Source organism: Podarcis vaucheri, assembly GCF_965113315.1.
Source record: "Podarcis vaucheri genome assembly, chromosome: 15".
NCBI lineage: Eukaryota > Metazoa > Chordata > Lepidosauria > Squamata > Lacertidae > Podarcis > Podarcis vaucheri.
Genome location: NC_138753.1, coordinates 24,758,577 through 24,774,350, shown reverse-complemented (window position 1 = coordinate 24,774,350; position 15,774 = coordinate 24,758,577). Strand labels below are relative to the sequence as shown.

The window sequence follows — 15,774 nt, the reverse complement described above, 5'->3', positions numbered from 1 at the left end:
AGAAGGACATTGGAAATGGATGGTGTTTCTTTACTCTCCAATCACCCAGCTATTCCTTTATGGTGCAGCTGTTGCCATTGGTTGATTATTCCTGTGTGATGTCATTTCCTCTCCTTGCAGTACCAACAAGAACAGACGTCATTTCCTCTGGGCCAACCCAACATCTTCCCTTATTCTGCAGCATTCCCCCCTCCCCTCATAACTTCTTACATTGTCATATGACATCACTTTCTCAATGCCTCGCCTGCCAGTCTCACCACTTCCTTCTGAAGCTCAGAGGAGTTGTTCATCTCTATGATTTCTCATCATGGACCTTGTTTGAGCAATACTATTTAAAAACAGTGCAGACAAGTCACAAAGTAGAAAATGGGCTGGGTAGGGAACATGGACAGACAATTTGCTCAGAACTTTAAAATAAAATGAAAAAATCCACACACACGCCAATAACCCCAAAACAAACCTACTGAGACCAAACAAGAGAATGTCTATAGCGGATGCCCTCTGTTCCTTAGTCCTTTGCAAATAAGTGCAACCTCAGTGGGACACACTTCTTTTTTTGCCACCCCTTTGTTACATCTCCTTTTGTGCCTCTTTCACTTTAGAGCACAGCTCTGATGCTCTCGTGCTTTGTTTGAACCAGACGTAGAAAGGAAAACAAGGGGGAACAAAGTACCAGCGAACAAAAGGAGGAGGAAGCGCAAAGAGAAGAGATGAAACAAGTGATTCCAGCAAGACAGCTTTCCTTTGGGACGCACTTCTTTGAGCACGGCGAAAGAAGCACCGGGGATCCCCCGCCAGCTTGGTTCTGCCCTGAGAGGAAAGGGTGGGAGGTGGGAGATCTGTCAAGCGACAGCAAGGCAGGGGAAAAATAACGGTGTGCGGCTTGCTTACACTTCCCTCCCACAACGCGGGCGCTTTGAGCAAAAGGAGGCTGCCTTTCCGGCAAGGGGTTCCTACCTGTCACGTTAACTTCCACCTGGCCAGACCGCGTCCCGATGGTGTTGGTGGCCTCGCAGACGTACGTCCCTGCCAGGCTGTAGGTGACGGGCCCCTTGAAGAACAATGTGCTGTTCTGAACCTCCACGTTGTCGGGAAGAGATCCGTTCAGTCTGTCGCAAAAGGAAGGCCAAACGGTTAGGGAGAAAGTTCTTTCCTGTAGCCAGTGAATCCTGGCTAATCCCTGGAGCTATTATAGGACTATCCAAGCCCATCTGTTTGAGCTCACCTAGTAGAGGTTCAAGTCCATCTGTTCTACAACCCAATTTTCTTGCCAAAACCTTCATTGCCTACTACCTTCCAAATCCAACATCTTCTCTGCTTTAGGGTATGTAAAACTGCCCTTATACAATAAGGCCCACTGCATGGAGTGAGTGAGTTCGTGTTCACTGACTGCCCCTCACGTGTGTGTGTGTGTGTGTGTGTGTGTGATAATACCTGAAAAGGGCTTAGATGTAATGGCAGCAGGTTGTGGTCAGTGTAGTGGAATGACAACCAAGTAGCTGCAGGGTTTGAGCCACAAAGCTCAGAGAATGACCTTGGGTTAGCCATCCTTTCTTGGCCTCTACCAGGGTTGTTGTGAGGATAAACTTGGTGACAGGGAACTATCTATATCACCATGAGTTCCTTGAAGGGTGGGATAAAAATGAAAGATGAATTTACAATTGTGCCTGCACCCCTCCCTCCCCATCTTCAAACAGGGTTTTGATTTTGGGAGCAATAGGGGCATGGGGTAAGATCTGCAGAACTTGGGAGCCTGGAGACAACACTGAGTTAGATGGACTAATAATAATAATAATAATAATAATAATAATAATAATAATAATAATAATAATAATAGTATCCCGCCCATCAGACAATGTTCTGACTCTCAATAAGGTTTCCTGTGCTGAAAGAGAGAGAGAAAGAGCCAGAGAGAGCCAGAGAGAGGTCTTTCCCAGTTTGGCCACCTACAATCCTGTCAAATGAAGCTTTGAGTCAGGAGACAATTTATGTCAAGGCACCGTGGATCATTTTATAGGACAGATTTACCATCTGTCTGTTTTTTTCTTCTTTGTACTTTTACAATAGTTTTAAGAAATTATTGTGATGATTTATTTGTTTAACTGGAGGTGCTGGGGATCAAATCCAGGACATTCTTTGTGTTAAAAAAAGATGCTGTGTCACTAAATATTCCACCCGACACCTTTTCCCAAGCCATGGACATCTCAGAAGAGACCTGGGTGGTGTGTTTGGAGGAGGGGATCTCAGGGAAATAGCTTGAATTCTGCAAAGTATGCAACATCAATAAATTATGCAGATTATAACAGTGCTCATTGCATAATTTATTCTGCTTTTGCTAGACTGGGTTTTAGAGCTAAGTTGGTGCTAAAGCCCCACCAGTTGGAAACTGATGCCTTGTCCCGTCAGTGGGAAATGCTGGCCACACTCTTTTAGATCTACCTCCAAAGTTTCCAGGGGCTGGAAACTTGGATTTATTTAAAAACAAAAACAAAAACTGAGATGCTGAATTTGGCAACTGGTGGCAATTTCTTAACCCTGTAGCAATATTTTCAATTTGCCTGGCTTCCATGCTAGCAAAATCAGTCTTATCTCTACCCTGATGGGTTTTCCCCCAACCTATCAAGCAATAAAACATGGCAACTCAGAGCAAGGCTTTTAGTTCCTTTGCCCCTGTTCTGTGGAACGGCATCCCTGTCGACAAACGACAGGCGACCACTCTCTGCATTTTCCAGAAACAACTGGAGGCATTTTTGTTCTGATGGGTTTTCTCAGCTGGGTGAATGGGTCTTTGCCAAGGGTGTCCATTTTGTATTGTTTTAAAATTTATCTGCTATTGTTTTCTATGTTGTTTTTAATTGTTTTTATTGCACATGGTTTGAGAGAAGGTGACTGAATTGTTGTTGTTGTTTCCCCACAATGTTATCCTGGAATCAAATGCCAGCAACTCATTGATGAATTAATCCCAAACTGTTTTGGAAAGTCGTGGAACAAACAAACATAACCATAACTGCATGTATACATGCAGGGAAAGAATAATGCAGCTTGCTCATTTTTAATTACCGGTACAAGGTGAAGCAATTACTTTAGCTAAAGTAATTGGATCACCCAAAAGCTCAGCGGCATGTTTTGCATGTTTTGCGTGTATAAGGACCCAGGTTCAGCCCCAGAAAAATCCCAGGTAGCTGATGGTGGCAAACACCTCTCTCTGCCCAAGACCTGCAAGAACCACTGCCAGTCAGAGTAGGCAGCCTTGGACCAATGGAGCAATTTAGTAGAATGCAAATTCCTATTGACAATACAGGAAATTCTCTTATCCTCGCCTTCCCCTCCGAAGCTCTAACAACAATCCGCAAGTAGTATATAAACAGGAAAGGTTAGAATTTTGTCTATGACTACGTTAGCATGCATAAAAGCAAAGCTCTATATAGTTAAAGACCCAGAGATGACAGAGGCGTTTATAACCCAAGCCAAGCCATGACAGCCTTATCCATCAAGTGTGTTGCGCAACTCTTGAAAGATGAGGGCGCACTTCTGTGCAGAGTGAAAGGGAAGATCAGAGTCAAATTCTGAATGGCTAAAGGGCAGAAGATGCCCAGCATCAGTCGTGCAAAGAAGCCCACAAGTTACTAGTCCATAGGAAATGTGATGGCCTGCTCACCTATTCCTACCTACGTTAGGCAATGGGACCCTGAAAGAAAAAAAAGGAACACTTTGGTAAAGCTTTGATTATTATTACTCTGCACCAGACAAATGAGAAAAGAGGGAGTTAGCCCACCCCACCCCTATTTTGGCCACAAAACCTTTCCCCTACCCCCATGACTTATACTTTCTACTATTTGGCTGCCAGTTTTAACACCTCCATATTGGGATAGTACCCATGCTGGCTTATAAATGAATTTGTAGCCAAACAATGCACCATCTTCCATGAGCAGAATGTTCTCAGGTTCACCTCTTGAAGATGTCTCACAACTATTCACACTTGTGGGACATTCACCCCTCCCCGTTTTCCATCACACCTATATTTCCCCCGCTTTCTAAGCCTGTCTCACAGTCCTTCACCCTCCCTGCCCCCAACTCTAATATATTTAATCTCCCTTTCTCTCACTTCTCTTCCTGCGCTGGAGCCACCTCTCCTCCATCACTTAATATTCAGAACTAGCGTATTTTTCGCTCTATAGGACTCACTTTTTCCCTTCTAAAAAGTAAGGGAAAATGTGTGTGCATCTTATGGAGCGAATGAAGGCTGTGCAGCTGAGCCCAAAGCCAGAACAAGGAGACGGAGCGCTGTGCAGCGCTCCGTCTCGCCGTTCTAGCTTGGGGTAAGCGGCGCAAAGCCTCCGCCGGGCAGTAGGGTGAAGGCACCCCGCTGCCCTGCGGAGGCTTCACAGGCTGTCCCTGAAGCCATAACAGCAAGAGGCTATCCCAGAAGCCAGATCCCTCTTGCTGTTCTGCTTCTGGGGTTCAGAATTTTTTTCTTCTTGTTTCCTCCCCTCCCCCCAAACTAGGTGCGTCTTATCGTCCGGTGTGTCCTATAGAGCGAAAAATACAATATTTTACATTAGTTCATGCACTGGCTACTTTGAGCTTTGACTACTGCCATGCGCTTTTTTGGGGACTTCCCCTGTGCTTGACTGGGGAATTGCAGTTAGCGCAGAAAGCGAGACCCTGTCTGCATTTATAACAGCTTTGCTCAGGGGTCTACACCGATTGCCATACTATCAGGATTTTCTTTGTCTCATTTTAGCAATTTCTCTCTCGCTCTCTCTCATTCTATCTGCATTGATCCTTCTCTCTTCCCAGTGGCTTTGGTCCATGCCTTGATCTTTTATTTTATTCAGCAAAAAAAAAAAAAAAAAAAAAAAAAGGAACTCTGAAAGAGGTTGAATCCATTCCACTGAAACAATGGAACCTGGAAGGGGAAGAACTAGCAGCATTGCTTATTAGTCAAGGCAGTGGTTCCTCTAGGCTCTGTCGATCAAAAATGCTTTTTAAGGGAGCCCATAAGACCAGGATGAACACAGGGATAAGTGATGAACCCTTTCCTGAGCAAAGAGAAACACATGCCAATTGGGTGGGTGAGTGGAAAGCAGCTTCTTCTGCACTCTAGCACAGCTGTACTTAACACACAGGTGGAAAGTATTTGCAAGTCTGGGCCAAACTCACCCCTTCAAAATGACAACAATAACACAGGCTGCAGGAGGCAGTCTAGTTTTTTGGGGGAGTGGAGGAGAACCCCATTGGTTGATGGTCACTGTCTTTTCCCCTTCAAATACCCCTTGGGTACTGAGTCTATTCTATTATTCTATTGTATTCTATTATTCTATTATATTCTATTATGGTCTTAACTTTAACTAAATTATGGTTGTAATTTTTTTAGCAACGATTTTACTGTTTCATCTTTTTTGTAAACCACTTTGAGTTTTTTCCCCTACAATCAACTGGTATATAAATCCTATGAAATAACTAAAAAATACCCTAAATAAATTTGTGGTAGGGGCCAAGAGGGAAACGGCAGCTGAATGTCAATCTGAGCTATTAAGAGAGTTCCTTTGCAACAGATGGTGGCCAACCTATGCCTAGGCTAGTAGGGGTCAGCAGGCTATTTTTTTTACTAGAACCCCCAAGGTCCACCAATTGGAGTTAGGTGTAAAACAATGGCTCAAGCAGGTGGACACAGGCTGTGAGTTGTCTCTGGTGCAGATGCACAGTCCAGAAATGCATGATCAGTACCAGTCCTTCCAAACCAAAAATCCACTCCTGGTTTTCCTCTGACTGTTGTTTTCAGCTGCCTCACTGAGGGTGGTGGAAATGGTTTTTAGCCAACTGGAAAACAGTGGGTCAGGAAATCCTTGCTAATCTACTGCAAGTCAGTAGATCTCTACTACCAGTTGATCTTGATCTGCCTTCTGACCCAGCCCTAGACTGTACCCACTTCCGACTGCACGTGGGAGGTCATATGACTGCATTTAAACAAGAAGCAAAAAAACCACCCCTGCACATGGAAATTTGGTATGTCAGGGAGAAGGCTAGGCCGTAGCCCTTCTCCTCTGGCATGCTAGCTTTTTATATATGGTGGATTTCCCCCTTTTTTAAAAAAAATGGAGGAGCCAGAGGAGTCCTGCAAGCTGCAAGCTGCAGCTAGAATCTGTACAGTCCAGACACAGGATTACCTCCTCCTCTGCTGTTTGTGAGAACTAGGCCATCTACTCGCCTGCCTGGCTCCATCCGGGTCATCCCAGGTGAACAGGCTTGTGAGTCACCCGGCTGCTGATCAAATCTGCCTTGCCTATAACACACACACACACACACACACACACACACACACACACACAGCAGCCTTTTCCTCTCCACATATGCCCAGTCAGGGATGCTCATCTAGGTGGAAACTGACCTCCTCAGCAGAGCCTTCATTACAGAACAAAAGATGAGGGAGCATTATATAAAGAGAAGAGTGCCGGGGGAGTGGGGGGGGGAGCCAGGGGCACCTGAGGATGTCACATGGACAGGCTTGTGGGATGTACCATATTACTAGAACTTTGGGGGACACCAACCAAACCCAGCTGCGTAACAGCGTCTGAGAGCAGACGCAGTGACTGGGGTGGGGTGACTTGCTTCTGCAAGCACACATCTGCATCAGAGCTACTGAAACAGAGATTCTCACAATCTTTTTTTTTTGGGGGGGGTGCTCTGTTGTCTCTCATTGCTATTGTTAAGTGATTTTGAGTCAGGAATGTGTGTCAATCTGCAACAAATAATCCAGTGGTTGAATGGTAGGTCCTGATCTACTTTCTGTCCACTCATATGGCATATATGCAGTTGCTGCTTTGAAATCTGGTGTGTTCGGGTGGGTTTTCCTGTGGCCACAAGGTTTAATGTCATTTTTGTTGTTATTTTGGAAGGGGTGACTTAGCACAGGTCAAATCATCACGGCCTGTTACAGCCAGGCCTGGATTTATCTGAGGTGTTTGGGCTGCATTAATTCAGACTGGACATGGGGACTGACATGATGGGATATGAATGAATGAATGAATGAAATGAAATGCTTGCAAGGAGTAAAGCAGCACATCAGGGAGAAGGCTAAGCTAGACTGCCACCTTCATGATATGCTAGCTTTCTATGGGCAAGGCACTCATGGGGGTATTGTCAGCATGGGGACTCACATGAAGGAATATAAATGAATGAATGAATGAATAAAAAAAATGCTTACACAAAGTAAAGCAGCACTTCAGGGAGAAGGCTATGCTAATTTGCATTTTTCTTGATATGACAGCTTTCTACATGTCAGGCATTTGGCCAGTATAGGAGATATATACGTCACACACAAAACACATTCTTGTAATCTGAAAAACCTGGAGTGGTACTGCCTAGTTCCACATTGACCATCCCACCAGTTCTGTAGGATTTGGGAGCAAAGGTGCGACACTCTCAGCAGAAAGAAGTCTCCCTCCTGCCCCATCGAGGATCGCTCTGCATTCGGAGTTGGAGGGAAGACAAGTCAAAAGGAACCCTGCAGGTGGCTACTTACAGCTTCCACTGGTATGAGGTGGCAGGAGGGTTGGCATCAGAGATACATGTCAGCTTCACATCTTTCCGGTTGAGGTACCAGTTGCCATCAAAGCCATCGATCCTCACTTCGGGCTCGTCTGCGAGGAGAGGAACAGGAATGACAGCAGAACGGGAGGGAGTTGTGAAGGGCAGGCAGGTGAGAGAGGAGAGGAGAGGAAGGGAGAGCGGAAGAGAAGAAAGGAGAGAGGGATGAAAAGAGAGGTTCAAAGATGTGGATGAGGGAGGAGGACAAAAGGCCATTAATATTCACTCTGGCTCACCTTTGTCTCATAGCTCAGCTCTGGGGCATGCAGCAGATCTAGTGTGGTGCAGTGGTTAAGGTGTTGGGCTATGATTTGGGAGACCAGGGTTCAAATCCCCCCTTGGCCCTGACCTAGGGCCAGTCACTGCCTCTCAGCCTAGCCTGCCCCAGAGGGTTGTTGTAGGGATTAAATGAAAGAGGGGGAGAACCATGAACTCCACCTTGAACTCCTTGGGAGAAATGGTTGGCCATGAATACAACAAACAAATATGATTTGGACTTTTCTTTGCATTATAAATGGTAACCCGGGGTGGGGTGGGAGAAAAGCCCTCTCCACATGTTCAGGGCTGCTGTTACACCTTCACTCATTCATTCTCACAGAGGAACCCTGGCTTTTTTAAAAAAAATGCCCTACAACTGCTCCCCCACACCCAAATCCACCCCTGTTCTGCCCAGGGAAAGGCAAAAGTCTCAGAGACCACAAGCCTCTTCAAGATACCAGCTCCGCTGCTGGAGAACGAACAACAGCATCTCAGATTTATAGAGCTGGAAGGGACCGCGAGAGTCATCTAGTCCAACCCTCTGCAATGCAGGAACCTCTTGCCCAGACCGGCCTTCCTGCCTCTCTCACTTACACAGCACGTTGAGGGTCATGCTGTCAGTGAAGCGGTCCAGCTGGTAGTTGACCACACATGTCAGTTGCTGCCGATGGGCCTCCCGGCTGGGCAAGAGGCGGTACTGGCTGACCACGGTGAAGGTGCCGTTGGGGTTGCGGATCTCTTGGTATTCCGCCACCCCTTTCAGCTTGGTTTCCCAGGACACGGTGCTGGGGGGCTTCCCGTTGGAGGAGGTGCAGGTGGCGACCACAATCTTCTCCGTCATGCCGGCCTTGGCAATGAGCAGGCTCGTGGTGGCCCTCATCCGGTTTGTCGGTTTGGCTGAGGAGAAGGCAGGAGGCAAGAAGGTTAGACGAGAGGGGAGGGTCTTTGAGGTTACTAGCGCATGCTGTTAGCTGTTTGGTCAGCCCTTGGGGTTAATCTCCTGCTGAGGCATACAAGGGGTTCGAAATCAAAGTGGCTTCGCTGATTCATCAGAATACACTAGCTTCCCTGGCCTTCTGCAGAACACAAACACCAAACACCATTCTGTGGACACTGAACACAAGCGTTGTGCTCTATTGCAGTGTCAATATTTATCAGAATTCCACCTTTCGTAAGAATGTAAGAAGAGACTGTTGGATCAGGCCAATGGGCCGTCTAGTTTGGCATCCTGATTTCACAGTGGCCTGCAGGAAACTCTCATGCAGAGCCCAAACATAAGAGCCCTCTGACCTCCTGCACTGAGAGCCAGTGTGGTGTAGTGGTTAAGAGTGGTAGTCACATAATCTGGGGAACCGGGTTCGCGTCTCCGCTCCTCCACATGCAGCTGCTGGGTGACCTTGGGCCAGTCACACTTCTTTGAAGTCTCTCAGCCCCACTCACCTCACAGAGTGTTTGTTGTGGGGGAGGAAGGGAAAGGAGAATGTTAGCCGCTTTGAGACTCCTGAAGGGGAGTGAAAGGCGGGATATCAAATCCAAACTCTTCTTCTTCTTTCCGCCAACTGCTATTCAGAAGTGTACCGTATTTTTCGCCCTATAGGACACACTTTTTCCCCTCCAAAAATGAAGGGGAAATCTGGGTGCGTCCTATGGGGCGAATGCAGGATTTCGCTGAAGCTTGGAGAGCGAGGGGGTCGGTGTGCACCGACCCCTCTTGCTCTCCAGGCTTCAGGAAGACATCCGCAGCCTAGGCAGCCCTGCGGGAGGTCCCGCAGGGCTGTCTAGACTGCGGATATCAGCTTGCTTCCTGGAGCGCCGGGCGCGCTGAAAGCAGAGGAATTTTTTCCCCCTTTATTTCCCCCCCAAAAAACTAGGTGCGTCCTATGGGATGGAGCGTCCTATGGGACGAAAAATACGGTAACTGCCTTGGACCATGGAGGCAGAGTATAACCATCGTGGCTTGTAGCCAGCTGATGGCCATCCTTTCCTCCTCCTCACTCGAGTTCCATAGTTTAACCATGTCCTGCACAAAAACGTCCTTTCTTTTATCTGCCCTGAAACTTCCAATGCTCAGTTTCGTGGGATGTCCCACGAGTTCTAGCATTAAGAGACAGGGAGAAAAATCTTTCTTTGTGCACTTTCCCCATGCCATGCATAATTTTGCCAACTTCTATCGTTTCACCTGTTGCTCCAAAAAAAAGAGCAAGTTTCTAGTCCTGTATAGGTTTGGACACAAATGCAGCAATGTGAAAATATTGTGACGAAAGATCTCCAGTGTGCTGGAAACATTCCAAAACGGAGGTGTTCAGGAGCTGATGTTTGACTGTATACTCCCATACATTATTACATGAATATTTTTGATGTTATTATCCTAATACATATGTAGATATTAATAGCCTACTACATTCTGTAGAAACTCATCCTAAATGTTATCATATTTAACCAAACAAAGTCTATGCCTTCCTAAGCTTCGTGCTGGACTGTATAAGTATGGCTGTACCAAAAAAGCTAAAACTTTCAGCGGAGAATATTCTTCTGAACTATATGCCTATTGTATGGAAGTTAACAACAGGATAACAAAAATGGATTCTAATGGTGGCCAAGAGACTGATACGGATGAATGCGAAGAATAAAGATACCTTATCTCCTTTAATCACAAGACTTTTGGGGCTTTGATAATGGAGACTTCTTGTTCTAAATGAAATGCACAGAAGCAGGAGGGGAGAGAGACAAACTCGGTGACAGGGCTTGAATCCAGAACCACATCCTCTCCAAAAAAAACCTCAGACCCAAAGAAAGCCAAAGACGATGCTTTCCAACTTCCTTCTGAAATCCATTTTGGGACATCAAAGGGAAAGGCTCCCAAAGGAGGATCGTTTTCAAAGCTTTGCCACACCCTTGAGAAACAGGTCACTACGATCAATCCTTATCCAAGATAATACAGTGGAATAAGCGAGACAGCAACCTGTCTACGCCAAGGATGCAATGCTAAAATGAATCCTTTGCACACTGATGTAATTGTCATTATCATCACAAAGGCAATCATCACCAGGAAGGAGAACACAGAATGGAATCCCGCAGGACATTTGGTATATGGGCACAGAACCACTCCCCTCCCCATGCCCTGCATCAGTCCAGAATCTAATAGTTTGTTCCCGCTGGTTCAAGGGTGCTGTTCCAGTGGAAGGGGACTGAAGGCAGTTTGCAACAGAGGGAGAGAGAAACGTTCAAGGAAGCTGCAGGGGGGCTTGCCATGTTTCTCTCGCTGCTGTGGGTACAAGGTTAGGAGATTTCATTTCAAGCTGACCTGATGCACGGGTCTGTCCCAGTGGAATGGGTCCTTGGGGAAATGCAAGAGGGAGAGCATGCCTTAGCTTCTGAGCATAGGCTTGCTGGTGGTGATGAGAAAAAATTAACTCATCAGCATAGGAATGAGCAACCTGTGCCCCGCCCCAGGTGATTTTGTACTTCAGCTCCCATCAGCACCAAGCTCACATAGCAATGGTCAGGGATGATGGGAGGTGTAGTCTAACTGGAGGACCAAAGAGTCTTCACCTTTGCTTTAAACTGAGAACAAAGCAGGACTCTGGGTAAATGCAGAATATGATACTCAGAATCTTCTATGATAAAGGCTGAGCCAAAGTTATGAAGATCAACAGTTTTCATGCAAAAAAGCAACATTTTCAAAGGTCTCCAAACTAGGTCCTGCAAAACTAGCCTTTTTCATATAAGTTCTCAATTTATTCCCTATATTCTACAGGTGCTGTTTCAGTAGAAATTTTTGTCTATCATCTAATATCATCTATCTATCTATATCTATCTATCTATCTATCATCTATCTATCATCTATCTATATATCATCTATCTATCTATCTCTATCCAAAAGGAGTTTTCTTCTTGCTAAATACACAATTCAACCAATAAGGGATGATATAGGCAGTGCGGTGAATTCATGGCACTACCTAACCAATCAGATGTGGCTATGGGATGACAATATGAAGCCACATCAGAGGGAGAGATAAATAGCTCTTGCCCTCACTCCGAATTGGAGAATGGTTCTGCTCCATTTTGCAGGACCTCCAAGTTCTCTCCAAAAATAAGGTGAGGGGTGAGCATCATTGATGGCAAATGTTGTAAAATTTGCCTTCTCGTTTTACCTCAGCAGACTAGGGAAGAGAGCAAGCATTTTCTAAGGAATTGGGCTGGGATTCTGCTGAGAGTGGGGTATCGAAGTTCTGCACCCAGGTGATCAAGGGTGATCCTTGCCTCTGCTTCTTCTGCTGTCCCTCAGCAATAGCGGCCGGATGATGACTGTAACCCCACCACCCCATGAAGGGAAGGAGAAGAGAGGTGGGAGAAATAGACTAGGCTTTCCTTCTCAAGCTCACTAGGGCGCCTGGCTCCCAAACCTCTGCTCCTACTCAAGCCATTAGTGTTACGGGACCAGTATGTAAAACCTGAGATGCTGTTTGCTCAGACAGCAGGGCAGAGGGACCACTAGTTGTTTGGAAGGTAGCAAAGCCGACTTACCCAACACAGTGAGGTTGAGCTGATTCTCCCGATTGCCATCGGGAAATGTTGCAAACTCGCAGATGTAAACGCCTTCATCCTCCAGCTTGAGGCGTGACAGCTGGATGGTCCCATCCCTGGTGGAGGAGTTTCGAAAGACCATCCGGTCCTTGTACGGGGGCAGGATGGAAATGCCCATGACGGGGTTGGAGATGGCCACATTCTGCTTGGAGCCATTGGTGGCCTTCTGCCAGGTGACCTGGGTGATCTTCATGCCGAGGCTGGGGTTGGTCAAGGTGCAGTGCAGGTTCACGTCAGTCCCAATGTACCCGGAGACCGTGTCGTTGACAAGCACCATCTGAGCCCAGAGGCCTGCAATGAGAGCAGAAGGGAGGCGGGGGAAGAGGAGTCAGTTGCAGAGTGATAAGAAATGGTCCTTGTTGCTGGGATTCCAGCGCACCGTTTGTCCCAATTAATTCTCTCTGCTTGTAGCTTGGAAGCAGCAGGTTCGCGCAAGCCCAGCTAAATATGGCTCACAGCTCCGCAGATAAATTGGAGAGAGAGAGAGAGAAATTGACTACGGGACATAATTTCCCCTTCCCAACAGTTAAACAAGTGCATTTGAGTTTCCTGAGCCTGCGACGGAGCTGGCTGGAGGAGAGGAAAGCCATGCAAATAGTCCCACTATGTTCCGCCTTCAGATTTGCCTGCCCAGTGGTACATAAAACTGTACTGCTCACTTGCACCCAATAATGGGAGACAGGAAACGTCTGTCAAATTGCCCTGCCTGCTTGTCCTGGAAGAGATGGCTAAGGCCACCGAGTGGCCATACTTCAAGGGGACGGGAAACTGCTTTTGGCTGAAGGGCCATGTTCCGTTCTAGGCAACCTTCAGAGGGCCACATGCCACAGGCGGGTGGGGACAGAGGAAAAGGTGGGCAGTGCCACAAATGCAATTTTCATCTTTATACAGTAGATGACACACACTCCCATATCCTCCATCCAGACATGTAAGAGGCATTGCCAGAGTTGAAGGACACAGCCCAGCTAAGACCCAAGGGGGGGGGGTGCAAAGCAGGGTGTGTGTGTGAGGGGTGTGGCCTTGGGTTGGTGCTGCGAGGAAAGTCCCAAATGCCAGAGACAGAGGCTTGGAGGATGGCAATTGGCTTTGAGGGTTGAGGTTTCCCACTCTTTCTAGACCAGATGGGTGACTCTATCAGCTTGGCATAAACATATCTATATAAGCTGGTCCACACATGTATGTTTAGAGCGTATTGACTGCAGTGTTAAGTGGCAGCTGGCATGTGTAACTGAGCTACCCCAGCTCTGATACTGCTGCCAGGACTCCAGTGTCTTCTCACCTTCCAGCCACATCACTGCAAGGCTTCAGGTGTTGGGCTGTGAGAGTTGAAAAATGGTGATGAGAAAGGCAACGAGGGGGTATGCAGATGTGAATCCCCCCCCTGCATTGAGTGGCAAGAGATTGTGAGGAATGAGCACACATGGAATGCCATCTTTACAACAGACCGCTTTAAAATATCGATGGCTTTAAAAGAGGATGAGACAAATTAATGGAGGACAAGGCTATCAATGGCTGCTAATTCTGATGGCTGTGTTTCTACCTTTTCCTGGCTCTTAAGGCTGCAAGGGTAAGTGCATGTGTGTGTGTACATCTGCAGTGCCTGGCAGATCTTGGAAGATTCCCAGGGTTCAGGGGGTTAGAGATTCAGTGCCCTATGCAGCTCTGTGCCCCTCCCTGCGACTAGCAGGACGGCAGAATGAATGACGCAAGGTAGCAAATATTGCAGAGTGAATCATGCAAAATGTGTGTGTGTGTTTGTGGGGGAAATCATGCAAATGCGTTTGATTTGCATAATTTATACAGCATATAGAATATCTATCTAGGTCTCCGCAGACAGAGATGTAGATATATAGGGAGGTTGTCACCCACTGGTGGAGGGGGGGAGGAGATCATGCTATCCAAAGTCTCACTGTGTTTGACAGGCCTTGCTTTCTAGTGTTGGTGATTGCAACCGAACTTTGACTAACTACATGATTTATAGTCAATTAACCAATTAATTACACATGCACATAGCATTTTGGAAGCGGGTGCGCGTTCCTTATTCATGGACTCCTCTACCGAAAGGGGAGCATCAGGTTTGCATTTTTAAGAGTTACATTCTCTCCAGCCACTAGTGATACAACATGATTAAACCCTTTCCCCGAATCCAAAATTAACCTCTGTCTTTGGGAATAAAAATAAAGACTGCTGTGTTTCTCATTGTTTCTTCTCTCTGCCTGCGTGCTTGGCTTAAGGCATGAAGACAGATCTGGCTAACAGCTGGGCTTCATGCTTTCAAAAGTGGGGAGCGGCTGTGACTTCTTAATCCTTGGGGTGCAAGCAAGATGTTTGGCAGCCACCTAGCAGATATTTGCTCTCCAACTTGAAGAGGAGCAAGTCAACAAGCTGGCCTCATGGCTACAAGAGCTGGCTTGCTGCCTTGTAGTTTTTCCATTTAGGTTGGCCTTATCTATGTTATGTTCAGAAGAACCAGCTGGATTAGGCCAACAAGACATCTAGTCCAGCCTCCTGTCTCACAGTTGTGAACCAGGTGCCTGTGGGAAGCCTGTGTTCAGGATTTGAGCACCAGAGCCCTTTCCCCTCCTGTGCTTCCCAGCAACTGGCGTTCAGAAGCCCTGCTTCCTCCGACCGTGAAGGCAGAGCCAAACCATCATGGCTAGCAGCCACCAATAGCCCTCTCCTTGCACCACACAGAGGTGGAGAACTTGTGGTCCTTCAGTGTTGCTGGACTACAACCCCCATGACCCCCTAACCATTAGGTTCACTGGGAGTTGGAGTCCAACAACCTTTGGGGAGCATTGGGTTCCTCATCATAGGGTTAAATCCCTAAACGGCCTTGGTCCAGTATATCTGAAGGAGCATCTCCACCCCCATCGTTCTGCCCAGACACTGAGGTCTAGTGCCGAGGGCCTTCTGGCAGTTCCCTCACTGCGAGAAGCCAAGTTACAGGGAACCAGGCAGAGAGCCTTCTCAATAGTGGCACCTGCCCTGTGGAACGCCCTCCCACCAGATGTCAGAGAACAACAACTACCAGACTTTTAGAAGACATCTGAAGGCAGCCCTGTTAAGGGAAGCTTTTAATGTTTGATGCATAACTGTACAGTGTTACCTCGGGTTACATACGCTTCAGGTTACAGACTCCGCTAACCCAAAAATAGTGCTTCAGGTTAAGAACTTTGCTTCAGGATGAAAACAGAAATCGTGCTCCGGCGGCGCGGCGGTAGCAGGAGGCCCCATTAGCTAAAGTGGTGCTTCAGGTTAAGAACAGTTTCAGGTTAAGAACGGACCTCCAGAACAAATTAAGTACTTAACCCGAGGTACCACTGTATTTTAATATTT

At 46.9% G+C, this 15,774-nt stretch overlaps 1 protein-coding gene across 6 annotated transcripts in view; it reads right to left on the bottom strand.

Annotated features, from left to right (window-relative positions):
* The window catches only part of NECTIN1 (nectin cell adhesion molecule 1), a 195,909-nt gene that overhangs the window by 78,088 nt on the left and 102,047 nt on the right, over window positions 1–15,774 (bottom strand). For 5 of the 6 annotated variants that reach the window (XM_082201033.1, XM_082201034.1, XM_082201037.1 and 2 more), the window contains exons 2-6: window positions 12,376–12,726; window positions 8,443–8,745; window positions 7,526–7,643; window positions 3,659–3,688; window positions 958–1,109 (exon numbers count right to left, since the gene is read on the bottom strand). In XM_082201033.1, coding sequence (XP_082057159.1) covers window positions 958–1,109; window positions 3,659–3,688; window positions 7,526–7,643; window positions 8,443–8,745; window positions 12,376–12,726 — 954 coding nt within the window. The remainder of the gene's footprint in view (window positions 1–957; window positions 1,110–3,658; window positions 3,689–7,525; window positions 7,644–8,442; window positions 8,746–12,375; window positions 12,727–15,774) is intronic. The other variant, XM_082201036.1, reaches the window with a different exon arrangement.